The sequence below is a fragment of the Saimiri boliviensis genome, chromosome 17 (genome assembly GCF_048565385.1).
Source record: "Saimiri boliviensis isolate mSaiBol1 chromosome 17, mSaiBol1.pri, whole genome shotgun sequence".
In the NCBI taxonomy this organism is placed as follows: domain Eukaryota; kingdom Metazoa; phylum Chordata; class Mammalia; order Primates; family Cebidae; genus Saimiri; species Saimiri boliviensis.
Genome location: NC_133465.1, coordinates 59046432 through 59066110, shown reverse-complemented (window position 1 = coordinate 59066110; position 19679 = coordinate 59046432). Strand labels below are relative to the sequence as shown.

Genomic DNA, 19679 nt, shown 5'->3' with positions numbered 1-19679 from the left:
TTCTTCCCTCATCCCAGTTTTCCCACCTAATTCCCTGTTCAGATAGTCAGCATTGTCCTTTGGCATTCCAGATCCTGCAAAAGAGTGGAGGATGGGGTGAAGAGAGGGGCCTTTGTGATTACCATATCGGTAAGAGTTATAGCCACATCTTTTTTATACTATCTTGTTCCTCTGTCTTCTCGCCAAAGGACAGGTATTCTCAGAGACAGTGTGGTCTCAACACCAGAAAAGGAAGCAAAATATTTTCCCCATTACCTCATCATTTGCAAAGAATTTTTACATAGAGTTAATGTTTACATTATTTTGCAGACCAGTCCTTGCTTATTTACTACCCATATCCCTTTACAAAATGGGCCTGCTTAGACAATGTGGACTAGTGGGATCGGATGGTGCAGCAGGCAAAGAGGAGGGTGAATAGGTACATTGTTGGGTCAGTTTACAAAGACCTGTCTATAGCTTTAAAGTTTCTCTTTTAAATCAACATTAAAGAATTAATGTTGAGAATGTTTCCTTCTTTTCAAACAGCTAAACCGTATATTTCATATGATGAAGAAAACCACCAATCAAATGGGTTATAAGAGGTATATTTTGTTTGTTTCAGTAACTTGAATAGATAGAAGCTCAAGATTATTGAAATGTAACATTTTCATATGATTAGACTAAAGCTTTTGAATATAGGAAACCTCAGATTGTTGAGGTCAGTCATAATGCTGATTCATCAGGATAATTTGAAGATAGAGTTTATACTTTCATCATTTTTTTCTCTTTGTCCTTTTGGTATTCATTCTGTAGGATTTCTTTGACACGCTCTTCAGTTTAGCTCACTAATTTGTCTTAAAATGAAGTTCACCCCATCTATTGGGGTTTTTATTTCTATCAGTTTGTTATTTCATACCTAAGTTTTGCAATTGCTTTTTTTATAATTGCCTCGCTCTTATTCCAAGAATATGATATTATCTATTACTCTTTTTTTTTGTGGGGAGGGGGGACTTATCATGGATCTCTCTCTTATTCTTTTAAGAATATTATTTATACTTTTAAATACAGTCATGATCAACATATATAATTGTTGCCATTGTACAAGGCACAGAGGCAGGATTCATGTTTAGTTGGTTTGGTCTCAGAGGTCATATTCTTAACTACTATACTGCTTTAGGCTTTATCAGTTCTTGCGTTTGTTAATTTTGGTGCCTTTGTAATATTGGTTAAGATGCTTTTTGTAAGAAATAGAACCTGATTCTGGTTAGCTTAAGTGAAAATGAAAATATATAGGGAAGATAATAGGGCATTTCACATACTCCAAAGAAGAAAAATCAAGTTTTGAGCACAGTGGGTGTGGTACATTAGAAGAAAGCTTCCAGTAAGAATGTATGAACTTTCTTTCTTAAATGTTGCCATTCATGTAATTCAGTTTCCTTAACTTCCAGTCTCTGAGTCTCTTAGTTAATTCTGCCAGGAGAAATTTTACTGATACAGATCAAGAGTAGTAGTGTTGGTGGCGGTGGTGGTGGTGGTGGTTTGCGTGCATTGGAATGGTGTTTGGGGAGTTGGTTTAGTTTTGCTTTAAGAAGTTCTGATGAGAGGTGGAGTGGGTGGGGAGGTTCTTTAGACAAGGCCCTTAGAAATTCAACCTTGAGTTCAGGAAGCAGTTCTCAAAAAACGAAAAATTCTGTGAATCCATCTACCCTATGAGTCTGTTATATAAATATGAAGAGTTAAATATCCAACATTCAAATTGGATTAATAATTTAGTAGCATTCATGAAATCAATATGTTTTGGCAGATAACTTGAGAATATTTATGCTGCATTAGGTTAATATTTCTATGTTTATTTTGTAGCAAATAATTGTTGAATGAGTACAGTTTCCTTTTTCCTTCCTCCCTTCCCCTTGCCCCCCTCCTTTCCCTCCCTTTCTTCCTTCCTCCTGATGATTATCAATTCTTTACTAAATGTGATATAACCTAGTTGAGACTGTTAGAATTTATTTATTTAGGTATATATTTATTTATTGACTATTACAGAAATTTATTTAACAAAGAGTCTAATATGAAAATGTACATGAGCTAAGTTTTACATCATAGTAAAACAGGAGAGGGGGACATGGGTTTTTCTGCTGAACAGCCATGGTTTATGTTCGTTCCAAGGCTTCTAACATGATGATACTATTACTCGCGTTACCACCATTCCAATATTATTCTGTTATCCACTAGTTGCCATCTCTACACATTAATCTATCACAAAATTCATAAAAGCATTGGACATGTCTGCCACCATTTAATTTTCTTTTTTTTTTTTTTTTTTTTTCCTCCTGCCTTGGCCTCTCAAAGTGCTGGGATCACAGGCATGAGCCACCACGCCTGGCAATAATGTTATTTTCAAGTAAAGTCAAATTTTCCTCTTGACGAACTAACTAGAAGAAAAGATTCTGAATGTTCTTCCTACAAAGAACATTTGGCTGGGCATTACAGGCATGTACCACCACACCCAGCTAATTTTTGTTTTTCTTTTCTTTTTTTTTTTTTTTTAACCCAGCTAATTTTTGTATTTATTTATTATTATTTGCAGTAAGCCAAGACCAGCCAATTGCACTCAAGCCTGGGTGACAGAGTGAGACTCTTGTCTTTTTTTTTTTTTTAATGTCTAAAAAAAAAAAAACCAACAAACCCATACAAAACAAGTGTATGTGTTAGTAAATTATTATATAGCAAACTCCTTTGTAACTACAACCTAGATCAAGAAATAGGACTTTGCCATTCACCCCAGAAGGCTTTTCCATGTGTCTCAATTCAGTCATTATTCTTTCCCTCCCCTCATAAATAACCATTTTCCTGCATTATCCTGACTCTTCCTTTTTTTTTTTTTTTTTTTTAGAGATAGGAAAAGAGAATGGGGAGGAAAGAAGGTGGGGCAGAAGAAAAGATTAGTTTTTTTTTTTTTTTTTTTTTTTTTTATAATAAGAAAAAGAATAAAGAAGAGGAAGAAAGAGAAAGAGGAAGAGGGAGAGAGGATGGGGGTATTGCTTTATTGCCCGGGCTAGAATGCAGTCTAAATATGGGTATGCCTATAATTGTCCTTAATAATGGAGACATAAAAGAAAATGAGGGAAGAGAATAACAAACAAGGAGCCAACCAACATTTCGTTTAAACTTCTAAGTCGATATGATATGGTACTGATAAGAGTGTATATTTTGTGTATTTAAAGTGGAGAGTTCTATAAATGTTAATTACGTTTACTTGTTCCAGATCTGAGTTCAAGTCCTGGATATCGTTGTTAATTTTCTGTCTCATTGATCTGTCTAATATTAATGTTGAAGTCTCCTGCTATTATTGTGTGGGAGTCTAAGTCTCTTTATTAGTCTTGTATGTCTGGGTATTCCTGTATTGGGTGCATATATATTTAGGATCTTTAGCTCTTCTTGTTGCATTGATCCTTTTATCATTATATAATGTCCTTCTTTGCTTCTTTGGATCTTTGTTGCTTTAACGACTATTTTATCAGAGGCAAAAATTGTAACTTCTGCTTTTTATTTATTTATTTTAGTTCTCTGGTTGGTTGGTAAATCTTTCTCCATCCCTTTTTTTGAGTCTTTTTGTATCCTTGAATGTGAGATGGGTCTGGACGCAGCATACTGATCGATTTAGTTTTTTATTCAAATTGCCTGTCTGTCTTTGGATTGGGGGATTTAGTCAATTTAAATTTAGAATTAATAATGATATATGTGAGTTTAATACCATTTAATATTAGCTGGCTATTTTGCCCATTAGTTGATGTAAATTCTTCATTATATTGATGCTCTTTTTGGTATTTTTTAGAAAGGCTGATACTGTTTGTTCCTTTCTATGTGTAGTGGTTCTTTCAGAAGCTCTTGCAAAGCAGGCCTGGTGGTAATGAAATCTCTGAGTGCTTGCTTGTTCGCAAAAAACTTTATTTTTCCTTCACTTATGAAGCTTAGTTTGGCTGGATGTGAAATTCTTGGTTGAAAGTTCTTTTCTTTAAGGGTGTCGAATATTGGTCCCCACTCTCTTCTGGCTTGTAGGGTTTCTGCTGAGAGATCTGCTGTAAGTCTGATAGACTTCCCTTTGTGGGTAACCTGACCTTTCTCTCTGGCTGCCCTTAGTATTTTCTCCTTTATTTCAACCCTGGTGAATCTGACGATTATGTGCCTTGGGGTTGCTCTTCTTGAGGAATATCTTTGTGGTGTTCTCTGTATTACCTGAAGTTGAATATTATCCTGCCTTACTAGGTTGGGAGAATTTTCCTGAATAATATCCTGAAGCGTATTTTCCAGCTTGGATTCATTCTCTTCGTCACATTCAGGTACACCTATCAAGCGTAGGTTAGGTCTTTTCACATAGTCCCATATTTCTTGGAGACTTTGCTCATTCCTTTTTATGCTTTTTTCTCTAATCTTGTCTACTTGTTTTATCTCATTGAGTTGGTCTTCGACCTCTGATATCCTTTCTTCTGCTTGATCAATTCGGCTGTTAAAACTTGTGCATACTTCACGTAGTTCTCGTATTGTGTTTTTCAGCTCCATCAATTCACTTATTTTCCTCTCTAAATTTTGTATTCTTGTTGACATTTCATCAAACCTTTTTTCAAAGTTCTTAGTTTCTTTAGATTGTGTTAGAACAAGTTCTTTTAATTCACAGAAGTTTCTTATTATCCACATTTTGAAGCCTGCTTCTGTAATTGGAACACACTCGTTCTCCATCAAGCCTTGTTTCGTTGCTGATGAGGACCTGTGATCCCCTGCTGAGGGAGAGGCGTTCTGATCTTGGGTATTCTCAGCCTTTTTTGGCTGTTTTCTTCCCTTCATTGTAGATTTATCCATCTGTGGTCTTTATAATTACCGTCTTTGTAACTGGGTTTCTGAGTGGACGTCCAGCTTACTGATTCTCAGCGCCGAAATCTTAGCAACTCACTGCGCCAACTAAATCAGCGGCCTTAAGATTGATGGTGCTTTTCTGACTCTGCACCAAGAACCGACGCTCCGAGGCGCCGGCAAAACCGCCTCGCCAGTCACAAAAGTCGCGCTGGCGACCCGTGGGGCTTCTCCGCTGGGAATCTCCTGGTGCGTGAGCAACAAATATTCATGTGAAGGTATGGCGTCCTCTCATTCTTTGCTCTTTCACTGGGAGCTACAGTCCCGAGCTGCTAGTGATCAGCCATCTTGGATCTCTCTATCGCCACCATTTAATTTTCAATGATAACTTCTTGCCCATACATTTTTTCAACTCTGGAAGGTGAGCTTTGCTCATGGCATCTACTCCACACGTTCACAGATGCCTTGGAATGGAATGCTGGAAGAATTTATGTTAATATATCTTCTATTCTCGACTGCTTTTGTTTTGCTATTTTTAATTTACTCATTTAATACTTTTACAGTATGCCTAATTATTTAATTACTTTTTTTACTATGTAATACATAAATAAAAACCACGAAGAAAATAAAAGTTGTCCTTAATTCCATTGCTAATTTTAAAAATTCTATCTAGTCTTCCTTCTGTGCATATAAAGAGGATGTTCATTTAAGCCAAACTTTATATATATTTACTTTTTTGGAAAAGACAAACTGCCTTTCAGAAATTGTGGTCTGGGTGCAGTGGCTCATGCCTGTAATCCAGGCACTTTAAGAGGCCACAGTGGGTGGATCACCTGAGGTCAGGAGTTTGAGACCAGCCTGACCAACATGGTGAAACCCCATCTCTACTAAAAATACGAAATTTGGCTGAGCATGGTGGCAGGTGCCTGTAATCCCAGCTACTCAGGAGGCTGAAGCAGGAGAATTGCCTGAACCCAGGAGGCGGAGGTTGCGGTGAGCCGAGATTGCGCCATTGCACTCCAGCCTGGGCAACAAGAGTGAAACTCCGTCTCAAAAAAAACAAAACAAAACAAAAACAAACAAACAAAAAATTATGTGCGGTTTACTGTGTGGCTCCAGGTTTGTTTGTTTTTCCTCCTTAATAGGTTTATTCAGAAAACATGTCCACTGCAATTAGGGAGGTGGGAGTTTGGAGACAGACCAGAACACTCCTACTGAAGAATTACTTAATTAAATGCCGAACTAAAAAGAGTAGTGTTCAGGTAAGTTAAATAACTCTTTCCTATGCTTTGTTGCAGTTCATTTTGCTTGATAGGTTCTATCTTGAAGTAGTGATTTATTTTGCTAAATTTTTTTTATAACTTTATTTCCTTTTCTTGTAAAGTAGAAGCTTGCCATATTAGCCACAGAAAAATAACTGAATTACCTAATGCTTTCTAAATGCTAAAAATTCTAATAATGATTTCTACATTTAGTTAATTTTAATATCAGTGCTTAATTTTGAACTTTTAGGGGATGTGTTTCCTAAGTTTCATGAACTAACATTCCAAAATAATTTTGATTCCAGAGTTTTATTCCCCACAACCTCATATTTTATGGAGTCTAGATTGAGTTGTCCATGAGTATTAATATTATAACACTGATTTGTACCCACAACATACATACATTACTTTTAATAAAGGTAAAAGAAAGGAAGAACTTTGGCTAACCAGCCAGTAATAATTTCAAAGGATGAATATATATTTTTCATCTTCTCCTGAAACCAGTAAAACAATTAAACAGCAAGATGATATAATAGCTGATTTCTACTAAAACTGACCATAGAATTTGAGTATGATTTTGATAGTATACATTTAGTTATAATTAAATTATGATTTCTAATTCAGAATCGAATAAATACATTTTTATGGTGAATCCATATAGGGAGGTTTGGTAAATTGCTTTAGATAAAATTGTATGAGTGAATTTATTATACTTTATGGAAATAATCTAAGACATTTAAGTATTATCTTTTATGTCATCTTAATTATGTGACTTGAATTTTAAAGTATTTCAGTAAAACTAAATTCAAAGGAAAAAATCATTTAATATGCCTGTTGGGTTTGATGAGGTGGGTGTTCAACACAATAATTCTTTTGAGATAGAATTGCTTTTACTTTTTATTCATAAGAAAGGACAACCAAATTTCTTTTTTTTTCTTAGTATTATATTTGCAAAGAAATCTTGATTTTTGCAGCTATTGTTATACTTTGTAATTACTTTGTTTCTTTTATTGTAGGAAATTCTTTTTCCACTATTTTTTTTATTTTGGTTAATTTTAATTAGCATGATGCATCCAAATAAGAAATATGAAGAAGTGCCTGATATAGAACTTAATCCTATGGACAAATTTATTCTTTCTAATCTAATTCTTGGGTATACTCCAGTGACTAACATTACAAGCAGCATCATGCAGAAAGTGTCTACTGATCACCTTCCTGATGGTATTGTGAGCTTATATATATTCTATTTATAATACTAAACATGTTCAATATTTATCAGCTTGCTTTACTGAATAAATAGTAGTCTTAACACTTAGACATGTGTTCCTCTGCCAAAGTATAGTTTTATAAAAATGCTAAAATTGTTTAATTCTTTTGCCTTTTCTTGTGAAACATTAATTTATATTCTTGGTGATAGGAAACAGTTTATGTACTTTTATATGTAATTCTTACATATTTATAAAATAGTTTAAGTATACTTGTATAAGAAACAAGATTTGATGAGTTATTTCATTTTGATTCTGACTCTCATATAATTCTGAAGCTAGAAATGTTTAGCTGAATGTGGTAGCACGTACCTGTAGTTCCAGCTACTCAGAAGGTTGAGGAGGGGGGATCCCTTGAGCCCAGGAGTTTGGGTCTGCAATGAACTATGATCGTGCCACTTCATTCCAGCACTCCTTACTCTGGGCAACAGAATTAAATAATTTTAGCATTTTTATAAATAAAAAATTAAAACAAATTTAAAAAGAAGCTAGAAATATGTGATAAAGACTGTTGTCACCTTTTCAGCTTATTATGCTTGTTTATGGAAGTATATGGTGTAAACTGAAGAAGTACCTAACTTTGGAGACTACAACTACGACTATGGTTAAGTCTCTAACTCTGCTTTATATATATATATGTATATACACACATACACACACACACACACACACACACACATGCGCTGTCTCTAACTCTGTTTTATATATATATGTGTATATTTGTAGAGATGGGATCTTGCTTTGTTGCCCAGGTTGGTCTCATCTCCTGGGCTCAAGCGATCTTCCTCCCTTGGCCTCTCAAAAGTGTCACCTAAGTCTTTTTCTTAATGTGTACTTCTTACAAAGAAGTGAACTAGAAGACAGTGTAAGCAGTGAGGTGCCAGTGAACTGAAAGTGGCTGTGAGAGAACCTAAATCAAAACCTGGAGAAAGTGACAGAAATTCTTATACTATTAATAATTAAACGATAAAGTGCTGAATTATAGAAAATAACAGATCAGCATGTTATTTTTTGCCATATGGAATAGTTGTAATTAACTTACATTTCATCACATTATTGGATTATACATCATTGAATGGGAAGTGTTAATTATACAGTCAGAACCCAAGTAACTTTTATTCCATTGGTTTCTTTCTCTACTTATTTCTATTTAATATTTTGATTAAACACACTTCTTATTGTTATATGTTAGTGTATCATATTAGGCACAAGTAGCATAGATTACCATGAGAATTTAGTGTACAAGCTCAAAAAGCTGATTAAAAATATTGAAATGAAATTCATTGGTAATTCTGATTAGGAGGAAAGAGTATAAACCAAAGAAATGTGTGGCCAGATGTGGTGACAAACACCTGTAATCCCAGCACTTTGGGAGGCCAAGGTGGGTGGATCACCTGAGGTCAGGACTGTGAGACCAACTGGCCAACATGGTGAAACCCTGTTTCTACTAAAAATACAAAAAAAATAGTCAAGCATGCTGGCAGATGCCTGTAATCCCAGCTGCTTGGGAGGCTGAGGCAGGAGAATTGCTTGAACCCAGGATACGGTGGTTGCAGTGAGCTGAGATTGTGCCACTGCATTCAAGCCTAGGCGACAGAGTGGGACTCTGTCTCAAGAAAAAAAGAAAAAAAAAAAAGAAATGTAAGTCAGTATGTATTAACTTAGATGCCAAAATAATGGGAATATACATATACACATGTTTTAGACTTCTGTATTTTTAACAGCAGAACTATGTGAAAATGGGTTATGCATACATACATAACATGACTGGTAGGATGTTGAACTAACATGCTGTTTATTCATGCAAATCCTGGAGTTCCCTGTCCTTCTTAAAGGGCCTGGAAAATCTTACTAATTAACATTTAAGTAATATTTTATAATCTACAAAGTATTTTTTTCTTCTTCTTTTTTTTGAGATGTGATCTTACTGTCAAGCTAGTGTGCAGTACTGTGATCTCAGCTCACTGCAGCCTCTGCCTCCTGGGCTCAAGTGATACTCCTGCTTCAGCCTCCTGAATAGCAGGGTGATACTACCATGCCTGGCTAATTTTTGTGTTTTTGTAGAGACAGGGTTTTGCCATGCTACCCAGGCTGGCCTTGAACTCCTGGAGTCAAGCAGTCTACCTGCTTCTACTTTCCAAAGTGCTGGCGTTATAGGCGTGAGCCACCAGACCCAGGCTACAAAGCATTTTGTATGTTACTTCACTTGTTCTTCACAACAACCCAGTGTCATCAGCTAGGCATTGTAGATGAGGACACTAAAGTTTTAGGAGTTTCAATCACCTGTCTGTGCTCACACAGTTCATAAATGATGAAGTTAAGTACTAATTCTATATTCTTTCCATTTCATCACATATTTGAAGCTTCTATAGTGAAGATTATTTGCTTGTAAACAAAACTACAAGAAAGTATTTAAAAATTAGTCTTATCTGATGAGAAAGAGTGATTACAGTATTTTTTCCACATATATCCTAAGAAAGGAATGAGCAATATTGGATTTGAATGACAATTTTTATTTAAGGAGGAGTCGTGTCATAGTTAATAAAATGCCTACTTGGTTTCTAAGGATTATGGAATTTTCTTTATAAGAAATATTTGAAAATAAAAAATGCATATATTTACTAAAAAGTTACTTTTGTGCAGGCGCAGTGGCTTATACCTGTAACCAGCTAGTCAGGAGGCTGAGGTGGGAGTAACACTTGAAGCCAGGAGTTCAAGACCAGCTTGGGAAACATAGTGACACCTCATCTCTACAAAAATTGAAAACAAAAAATCAGCCAGGCATGGTGATGAGTGCCTGTAGACCCATCTCTACTCCAGAGGCTGAGGTGAGAGGGTCTCTTGACACCTGAAGTTCGAGTGTAAGATCCCATATACTGCAGCGTGGGCAACAGAACAAAACTCTGACTCTAAAAAGATATAAGATGAAACAGTTATTTTTTTAGTTTTACTTCAAGATAGATAAAGAACTGCATTACTAACAATTTTTATAATTTTATTGCTGCCTGAAGTTAGTTTAGTATAATTCATTGAAGTTTTAGGAAGCAGCAATTTCTTGATGAAATATGAGTTCTGCATATTTTTTGTACTATATTTCATCATGTTTATAACATAAGTATAATACTGACACATTTCTGTAATCAAATGACAGCTGAGTAGGGTCTGCAATATTGTACCATTTTATTGTTTATTATTATTTTGTTGGAAGAATTGTCTTTTTTTTTTTTTTTGAGACATGGTCTTACTCTGTTGCCTGAGCTGGAGTGCAGTTGCTCAATTATGGCTCACGGCAGCCTCGACCTTTCAGGCTCAAGTGATCCTCCCACCTCAGCCTCCCAAGTAGCTGAGACTACAGGTACACATCACCACACCTGGCTAATTTTTATTTTTTGTAGAGATGAAACCTCATGATGTTGCCCAGGTTGGACTTGAACTTCTGACTCAAGCAATCCTCCTGTCTTGGTCTCCCAAAGTGTTGGGATTATAGGTGTGAGCCACTATGCCTGGCCTGTCTTCATTTTTAAAGAAGCAAATATAGCAAAAGTGCTTATAAAATACTCCATTTATTAAAAATAATTGTAAACTTGATCTACTATATTATAGTATTTTAATTTGTGAGCTAACTATATTGTTATGATATCTTACAGTCATAATTACTGAAGAATATTCAAATGAAAAAGAAATGTTAACAGCCAGTCTTTCTAAGCCCAGCAACTTTGTAGGTGTGGTTTTCAAAGACTCCATGTCCTATGAACTTCGTTTTTTTCCTGATATGATTCCCGTATCTTCTATTTATATGGATTCAAGAGGTAAACAGCTCTACATAATCATTGAAGATCAATTAAATGCATATCTTTGCACTTGTAGTTCAGAATCAAAATTTGATATAGTTCAATATTGGCATTTTCAACTAATCTTACTTGTTCCAATAGGAAAATTAAGAAGTGTAGCATAAAAATATTTATTTATAAATACCTATCTACTGCTACACATAAAATATTTTTATATAATATCCATTTTGATGTAATACATGTATATATGTTAAATACAGTAGCATAAAGCAAAATTGCATTTTGGGTTATGTGACTTTCTCTTTTTTTTTCATGTAATTGCTTTTACTTTTGGCATAGTACACATCTTTAAAATCTTAAGTTCTTTTACTAGTGAACTTTATTAGTTTTATATTTGAAACATGGAAAACAACCTTTGGTTGTTTAAACCTATGAAGAAATATTATCAACCACAAATATTTATTGAGCAATATTAAAATTACTATGCTAAATACTGAATTTGTGACTTTATTTCAAAAAGTTGCATTGTAAACTTGATCTATGTTATGGTATTTTAATTTGTGAGCTAACTATATTGTTATGATATCTTTATAGTCATAATTACTGAAGAATATACAAATGAAAAAGAAATGTTAACATCCAGTCTTTCTAAGCTCAGCGACTTTGTAGGTGTGGTTTTCAAAGACTACGTGTCCTGTGAACTTACTTTTCCTTGCTTCTGGAAGTGCTTTAGAGCTAAGTCATGTAGAATGACCTACTTTAAAGCAAAAAAGTAACTTATTTTAAATAACTACAATTAATTTTTTCTTTACATTTTTATGCATTTACTTTTCAGTATTCTAACACATGTAACTTTTATTTCAAAATTTCAAGTGAATAATCAGAAATCTTATAGATATTGTCTACCTTTACAAGTCAGTAGCTTATTTCTTTTTTTTGAGACGGAGTTTCGCTCTTGTTGCCCAGGCTCGAGTGCAATGGCGCGATCTCGGCTTACCGCAACCTCCGCCTCCTGGTCCTGGGTTCAGGCAATTCTCCTGCCTCAGCCTCCTGGGTAGCTGGGATTACAGGCACACGCCACCATGCCCAGCTAATTTTTAGTATTTTTAGTAGAGACGGGGTTTCACCATGTTGACCAGGATGGCCTCGATCTCTTGACCTCATGATCCACCCGCCTCGGCCTCCCAAAGTGCTGGGATTACAGGCTTGAGCCACCGCGCCTGGCCATCAGTAGCTTATTTCTTTGGTCCTATAGAGATTGATTGATTTTATTACTTTGGTAACCCTCCATGTAATATCTTCAAAACAATGCACTTGCGTGTTCTACAGAATCTTAGATCTCATATTTTTCTCCCCATAGGTGGCTGTTCAAAATCATGTGAGGCTACTCAGTACTGGTCCTCAGGTTTCACAGTTTTACAAGCATCCTTAGATGCTGCCATTATACAGGTAAATATGATAAAGGAAGAAATACAAAAATGAAGCCATTTTAAAATAAATATTTCCTAATTCTTTACAATAGTATTTGGTTTGGCTACTATAAAATACACTAAATATGTAACTTACCACAACTCCTTTAAGAAAAAAGATTAAAAAGTCATATTATCTCATCTAGTACTTTTTGTTGTGTTTCATATTTTAGCAGAAAAAACTAGCCATGAAATTTATTTTTAAAAATTTTACTTTTGTGTCTAGCCTAGATAGCAGTAGATGAAGTTACCTTAGTTAGAATTCAAATGGTTCAAATTAACCATATTTCATTCTTCCATGTTCTGAATAGATCTGTGGCTTTTTTTTTTTTTTTTCTATTTGCTCTTTCTAATTGGATTTACTATGCTACAAAATTTACTGTGCTACAAAATATTGTAATTTCAATGTATATCAACCATCTTCTCTACTAAACTATATGTTTAAAGTATGTATCAATAATGATAGAACTAGAATGAAAACCTGAACAGGAGCCCCGTCTCTCTTGTTACACTGCAATGTAGTAAAATGACTATAATAATAATACTTGATAGCATTGTCATAAGAACCAAATGAGATGATTTATGTAGAATTGTCTTGTAAACTTTTGCAATAGAGTATAAACGTATTGGGGACATATAATATTATATAAATTCAATAACACAGAAATTTAAGGTAAAGATAGTGAAATATTAGGTCTATTACACTGATGATATTATGTCACCTACTGGTGTTTTGGCCAAAGTTTTTAGCTATTCACAGCCCAGACCACACTGGATGAATATGCAGGAAAGATTCCAATTTAGGCATTAATTAGAATGTTAGAAGTATTATATGGCATAAATAGTTTTCTTATTTGGTCTATATGTGATACACATACAGACTTTAAAGCAATAAAAGGGCATGGTATTTAAAAGAACATTTTTTATACAATCATAGGATTGATGGCACTAAAAATTATTCCTAAATTTCTAAATTTTGAAGATGTGTATTTTTACTAAGATACATATAATTGTCTGCTTAAGATGATAATTGTGCAATTTTATTTGACAAATCAAAATTTATGCACTTACTGACTTTAAACGTTATGGTGTACCTTTAGAATAAATTGAAAACAATATTCTACTCTGAATTATGATACTGGGGTTACTCACTTTATTTCACATATGTAGCTTTTTGAGGATTATATTTATACTAGGTTATTGACGAAATTTAGGGATATAGCTGTCCCATTTTATTAGGGTATACTATCATAATGAAATTAATTGAATGTGTTTACATTTTTAAATTATAGTTGAAGACCAATGTTTCTCTTTGGAAGGAGCTGGAGTCAACTAAAGCTGTTATTATGGGAGAAACTGCTGCTGTAGAAATAGATACCTTTCCCCGAGGAGTAATTTTAATATACCTCATTATAGCATTTTCACCTTTTGGATACTTTTTGGCAATTCATATCGTAGCAGAAAAAGAAAAAAAAATAAAAGAATTTTTAAAGATAATGGGACTTCATGATACTGCCTTTTGGTATGTTATTAAAAATTTGTTACTTAACATAATTAAAAATTGTATTAAATATATATATTTTCAGAATTGTAATTTTGCTATTTACCTAACTTGATGAAGTGCTTATCATGTTTTCTTACAATGATTGCCTTAGTCTTGGAATTTGAAATTAGTTAACAAACTTCAATAATTAATTGGCTTCTTTTTTTTTTTTTTTTTTTTTTTTTGAGACGGAGTTTCGCTCTTGTTACCCAGGCTGGAGTGCAATGGCGCGATCTCAGGATCTCGGCTCACCGCAACCTCCACCTCCTGGGTTCAGGCAATTCTCCTGTCTCAGCCTCCTGAGTAGCTGGGAAATTGGCTTCTTTTAACATAAGGGATGAAGAATATGGAAAGTTCGTGTTGACAACATGTGTAAATTTCATTTCACTTTTTTTTGAATCATGGGCACGCTCCATGTATATTTCAGAATATTTCAATATGCTCCGTGTACATTTCTGTGTATTTCAGAATTTGGAAAATGTGAAATCTTGGAACATTAGAAATTGCCTGTTACAGTTCTTCCATAATATAGCTTATATATGGTATTAAAAATTCAGTTACAGTGATTAAAATCTGAATATGTAGTATATGGACTTTTTTTCTCTTGAAGGTTTTTGTTATTTGGGTGAACTAAGATGAATATGCAAATAATTTTAGAGAAAGATATGAGAAAAATATGTTTTCACAAGTGAACTTTAATGTATCAGCATTTTTATACAGTGATAATTTTATAAAGGCATGAATTTTTATAAATAATTCTAAGTGTAGTTTCCTTACTCTTTCCATGGTGTAATGAAGTTCGTTCTGGGGGAAAGGTTAATACTGTGCATGTGAGCTGTTATTGTAGTCTGTTTTACAAAATTTTATCCCAATTAGCCCAATGTAACAATTAATTATAACACTTTACATAATGGGGTTAGTATATGACCTATTTCCTTTGCTTGTTTTTCTTTGATTTGTTATTTTAGAAAGTATGGGTTTTGGGTTTTTTTTTTTAAGACAGGGTCTTCCTCTGTCACCTAGGCTGGAGTACGGTGGTATGATCATGGGTCACTCACTGTGGCCTCAAACTCCCTGGCTCAAGAGATTCTCACACCTCAGCCTCTCAAGTAGCTGGGACTACAGGGGCATGCTGTCATACCCAACTAATTTTTAAATTTTTTGTACAGACTGGTCTCAAAGTGTTGGCCTCAAGTGATCCTTTCATCTCGGCCTCCCAAAGTGCTGGGATTATAGGCATGAGCCACTGTGCCTGGCCAAAGGATTGGTTTTTAAGATTTATTGGGTTATTAAAGTATTTTATGGAGAACCGGTAGCTGGAAGAATTTAGGCAAATTGTTCTCTCAGGCTCTCAGTTTTGCCTTTGTAAAATGATGCATTCTATTTTGATCATTTTGCTACCACTTTAGACTTAACTCTATGATTTTATGACATCATATGAGCTAACTTGAAAAAATATGTAAAATAAAAATACTGCAGCAATTCCATTGAGCTCTGATTTGTAAAGAAGTCTTGAGTAAAAATAGTGAATTTATTACTGATCTTGTTGATTTCACATTGCGTAATTGTAGTATTATATCATTAATTAGTAAGGTAAGGTAGTCTTTATAGTTACAGAAGCCATCAGAGGTTTAATTGTAGCACATGCCATGAAGAAAATTATCTTGACTCATTAAACTTCTGTATTTTAAGAAAATCAGAGATATTATATGCTATTGAACTTTTGAGAGTATTCAATTTAAATTAATTATGAATTACTCTTCATTTTGAAAGCTCTTTTGACTCTGGAAGATAGTATTTTTATCACATTATACTTTTACCTATCCTTTTTTTTTTTTTTTTGAGACGGAGTTTCGCTCTTGTTACCCAGGCTGGAGTGCAATGGCGCGATCTTGGCTCACCGCAACCTCCGCCTCCTGGGTTCAGGCAATTCTCCTGCCTCAGCTTCCTCAGTAGCTGGGATTACAGGCACGCGCCACCATGCCCAGCTAATTTTTTGTATTTCTAGTAGAGACGGGGTTACACCATGTTGACCAGGATGGTCTCGATCTCCTCATCCCGTGATCCACCCACCTCGGCCTCCCAAAGTGCTGGGATTACAGGCGTGAGCCACCGCACCCGGCCTTTTACCTATTCTTTAACCAATACTTTATTTTTAACTGCTTATAAGACTATTGATTTTCAATGCATAAGCATACACAGAAATGAACAGCGGCTTAATTTTGAGAGTACAATGGCTAAAATCTAAATTTTGTTTAAAATGATATTTTAACTGCCTAAGCCTATGCATTTGACCATAAATATATCTGTATTCTCATTTTAGGCTTTCCTGGGTTCTCCTGTATACAAGTTTAATTTTTCTTATGTCCCTTCTTATGGCAGTCATTGCAACAGCTTCTTTGTTATTTCCTCAAAGTAGCAGCATTGTGATATTTCTGCTTTTTTTCCTTTATGGATTATCATCTGTAAGTATTTTAACTTGGGATGGGAATAAAGAACTGTCAGAATGTTTGATATAATAACAAGGTCTTTTTTTTCAGTTTGCTTATAGTCAATTTGCCATGAAAGACAGATTTTACTAAGTTATTGATAAATGACTTAATAAATAAATGATATAGCATCACTGTATCCCTGTATTTTTAAGAAAGTTACAAAATAGTTTTAGGTTTAGATTTAGCTTATTTTCATATGATGTATTTTACATACAACTCCTCTGAGTCTGTTATTGTCTTTATATATTGATGTATATAATTAAGACTGTTGAGTATTAGACTGCTTTTGTCTTCATGAAATTCTTACTTTTTCAAGTTAATTTATATACCAGGATGATGATGATTTTTATTTTTTCAGATGGAGTCTTGCTCTGTCACCAGCCTGTGTCACAGTGGCACAATCTGGGCTCACTGCAAATTCTGCCTCTCGGGTTCAAGCGATTCTTCTGCCTCAGCCTTCCAAGTAGCTGGGACTACAGGAATGCACCACCACTCCTTGCTAATTTTTGTGTTTTTAGTGGAGATGGAGTTTCACCATGTTGGTCAGGATGGTCTGGATCTCTTGACCTCGTGATCTGCCCGCCTCAACCTCCCAAAGGGCTGGGATTACAGAAGTGAGCCACCTCGCCTGGCCCAGGATGATGATTTTTAAAGCTATGTCTTTGCAAATGTAGCTCTTTAGCAGTGTTGATAATCATTTGGCATATTGTCTGAATGATGAGTTTTAACCACCAGCCTTTGTTTTAAGTGGTTCCATCTTCCTTTCTGATTGGTTTATGTGCCTATCATGTACGAGTTGTTAAATATTTTGACTGTTATCCCTGCTCTTTAAAATAATAAATTATAGCCGGGCACAGTGGCTCACGCCTATAATCCCAGCTCTTTGGGAGGCCGAGGTGGGTGGATCACAAGGTCAAGAGATCAAGACCATCCTGGCCAACATAGTGAAACCCCGTCTCTACTGAAAATACAAAAATTAGTTGGGCATTTGGCATGCGTCTGTAGTCCCAGCTACTTGGGAGGCTGAGGCGGAAGAATTGCTTGAACCCGGGAGGCGGAGGTTGCAGTGAGCCGAGACTGTGCCACTGTCCTTCAGCCTGGCGACAGAGCAAGACTCCGTCTCAATAATAATAATAATAATAATAATAGTAATAAATTACAAACAACTAACATACTTTCATATGTAATTTCCTGTTTGTTTTTTTTTTAATTTTTGTTTTGAGATAGGGTCTTGCTCTGTGGCCCAGACTGGAGTGCAGTGGCACACTCATAGCTCCTTGCAGCCTTGACCTCCCAGGCTCAAGCAATCCTTCAGCCTCAGCCTCCTGAGTAGCTGGGACTACTATGAAAAAGGAAAACAAACAAACAAACACATATATACATATATATATATGTTTTTTGTTTTTTTTTTTTTGTTTTTTTTTTTTTTTGGTAGAATCAAGGTCTTCCTATGTGTCCAGGTTTGGTCTCCTGGGCTCAAGTTATCCACTTGCATCTGCCTCCCAAAGTGCCGGGATTACATAAGTGAGCCACTGCACCAGGCCTCCTGGTTTTTTTTTGTTTTTGTTTTTATTTTCTTTTTAAACTGGCTTTTTAAGTTATTAATATATTAAGTTTAAAAGATGGGTCTTGTACTTAAAATTTTTGTTGATTTATTTTTGTTCACATATTTTGTACATCTTACTGCAGAAATACATGGCCATTTATGGTTTCTATAATGTAGAGGTGGTCGTGTTTACCTATGATAACTATGATACAGATAAAAATGCAGTCTTTAATGTTTGTTAGTTTAGGGCTAGGTGCGGTGGCTCACACCTGTAATCCCAGCACTTTGGGAGGCCGAGGCAGGAGGATTGCTTGAGGCAAGGAGTTTGAGACCAGCCTGGGCAACATGGTAAAACCCTGTCTCTACAAAAAAATACTAAAATTAGCTGGACGTGGTGGCCCATTCCTGTAATCCAACTACTCAGGAGGCTGAGATGAGAGGATCACTTGAACCTATGAGGTAGAGGTTACAGTGAGCCAAGATTGCACCACTGGACTTCAGCTAGAGTAGCAGATCAAGACTCTGGCTCAAAAACAAAAACAAAAATCACAAAAGTATATGTTAGTTTAAATTTTTTAAGTGTTTATCACTATTTGTATGAAAATAAAATATCTTCCTATAGCATTTAGAAATTATAATTGTATTTTAATGAATGTATTTTTCATGAAAATAGCTTCTTTCACAAGCAAACTTTAATTTTGTTTTCATAACAGTGTATATGAACATTGCACTAACCTTAATATTTATATTTTCTAGGTATTTTTTGCTTTAATGCTGACACCTCTTTTTAAAAAATCAAAACATGTGGGAATAGTTGAATTTTTTGTCACTGTGGCTTTTGGATTTATTGGCCTTATGATAATCCTCATAGAAAGTTTTCCTAAATCATTAGTATGGCTTTTCAGTCCTTTATGTCACTGTACTTTTGTGATTGGTATCGCACAGGTAGGTAATATATTAATCTTGCATTCACTAAATATTTTCTTTCTGTTTTATGTAGCTCCTTATACTACCATGAATGCTACCTTTGTTTACAAAAAAAAATTATTTTAAAATTTTAGCGTGAGAAATGATTTCTGGAGTATATTTTATATCTAGTTTTCTTTATATTTTCTCCAATTTTTTTAGTTAAATGTGCTGTTTATAAATTTTTCACTTTTTACTTCAATGTATCTCAGTAATTTATTTCACTTCAGAAAGTCAGTTTGATAGTAGTTTGTTTAAATGTCAAGTAATTCTTATTGCCCTATAGGCTGATTATACTGCTACCATTTATACATTTATCTCAGAATAATGCATGGGAAAAAATTGTGTGGGAAGCAGAATAAATTTATTGTGAGTGTAGTGGTGAAATAAGTAGGCCTGGTGGATTTTTTTGGCCCAGGCTTCATGGAATTGCCATTTATCTAAATAACATTCAGACTTATAAATATTATTTTTATTGGTCCTTACAGGGGTAGTCAGGTTCTAAATAAAAGAAATCT

At 34.7% G+C, this 19679-nt stretch overlaps 1 protein-coding gene across 3 annotated transcripts in view; it reads left to right on the top strand.

The window, feature by feature from the left end:
* ABCA5 (ATP binding cassette subfamily A member 5) overlaps positions 1–19679 on the top strand; it is a 108520-nt gene that overhangs the window by 5740 nt on the left and 83101 nt on the right. For 2 of the 3 annotated variants that reach the window (XM_074388890.1, XM_039475831.2), the window contains exons 2-8: positions 5973–6089; positions 7106–7310; positions 11002–11163; positions 12506–12594; positions 13907–14136; positions 16481–16622; positions 18952–19140. In XM_074388890.1, coding sequence (XP_074244991.1) covers positions 5988–6089; positions 7106–7310; positions 11002–11163; positions 12506–12594; positions 13907–14136; positions 16481–16622; positions 18952–19140 — 1119 coding nt within the window. In that variant the 5' untranslated portion in view covers positions 5973–5987. Of the gene's footprint in view, positions 1–1597; positions 6090–7105; positions 7311–11001; positions 11164–12505; positions 12595–13906; positions 14137–16480; positions 16623–18951; positions 19141–19679 lie in introns of those variants that run through there. The other variant, XM_074388889.1, reaches the window with a different exon arrangement.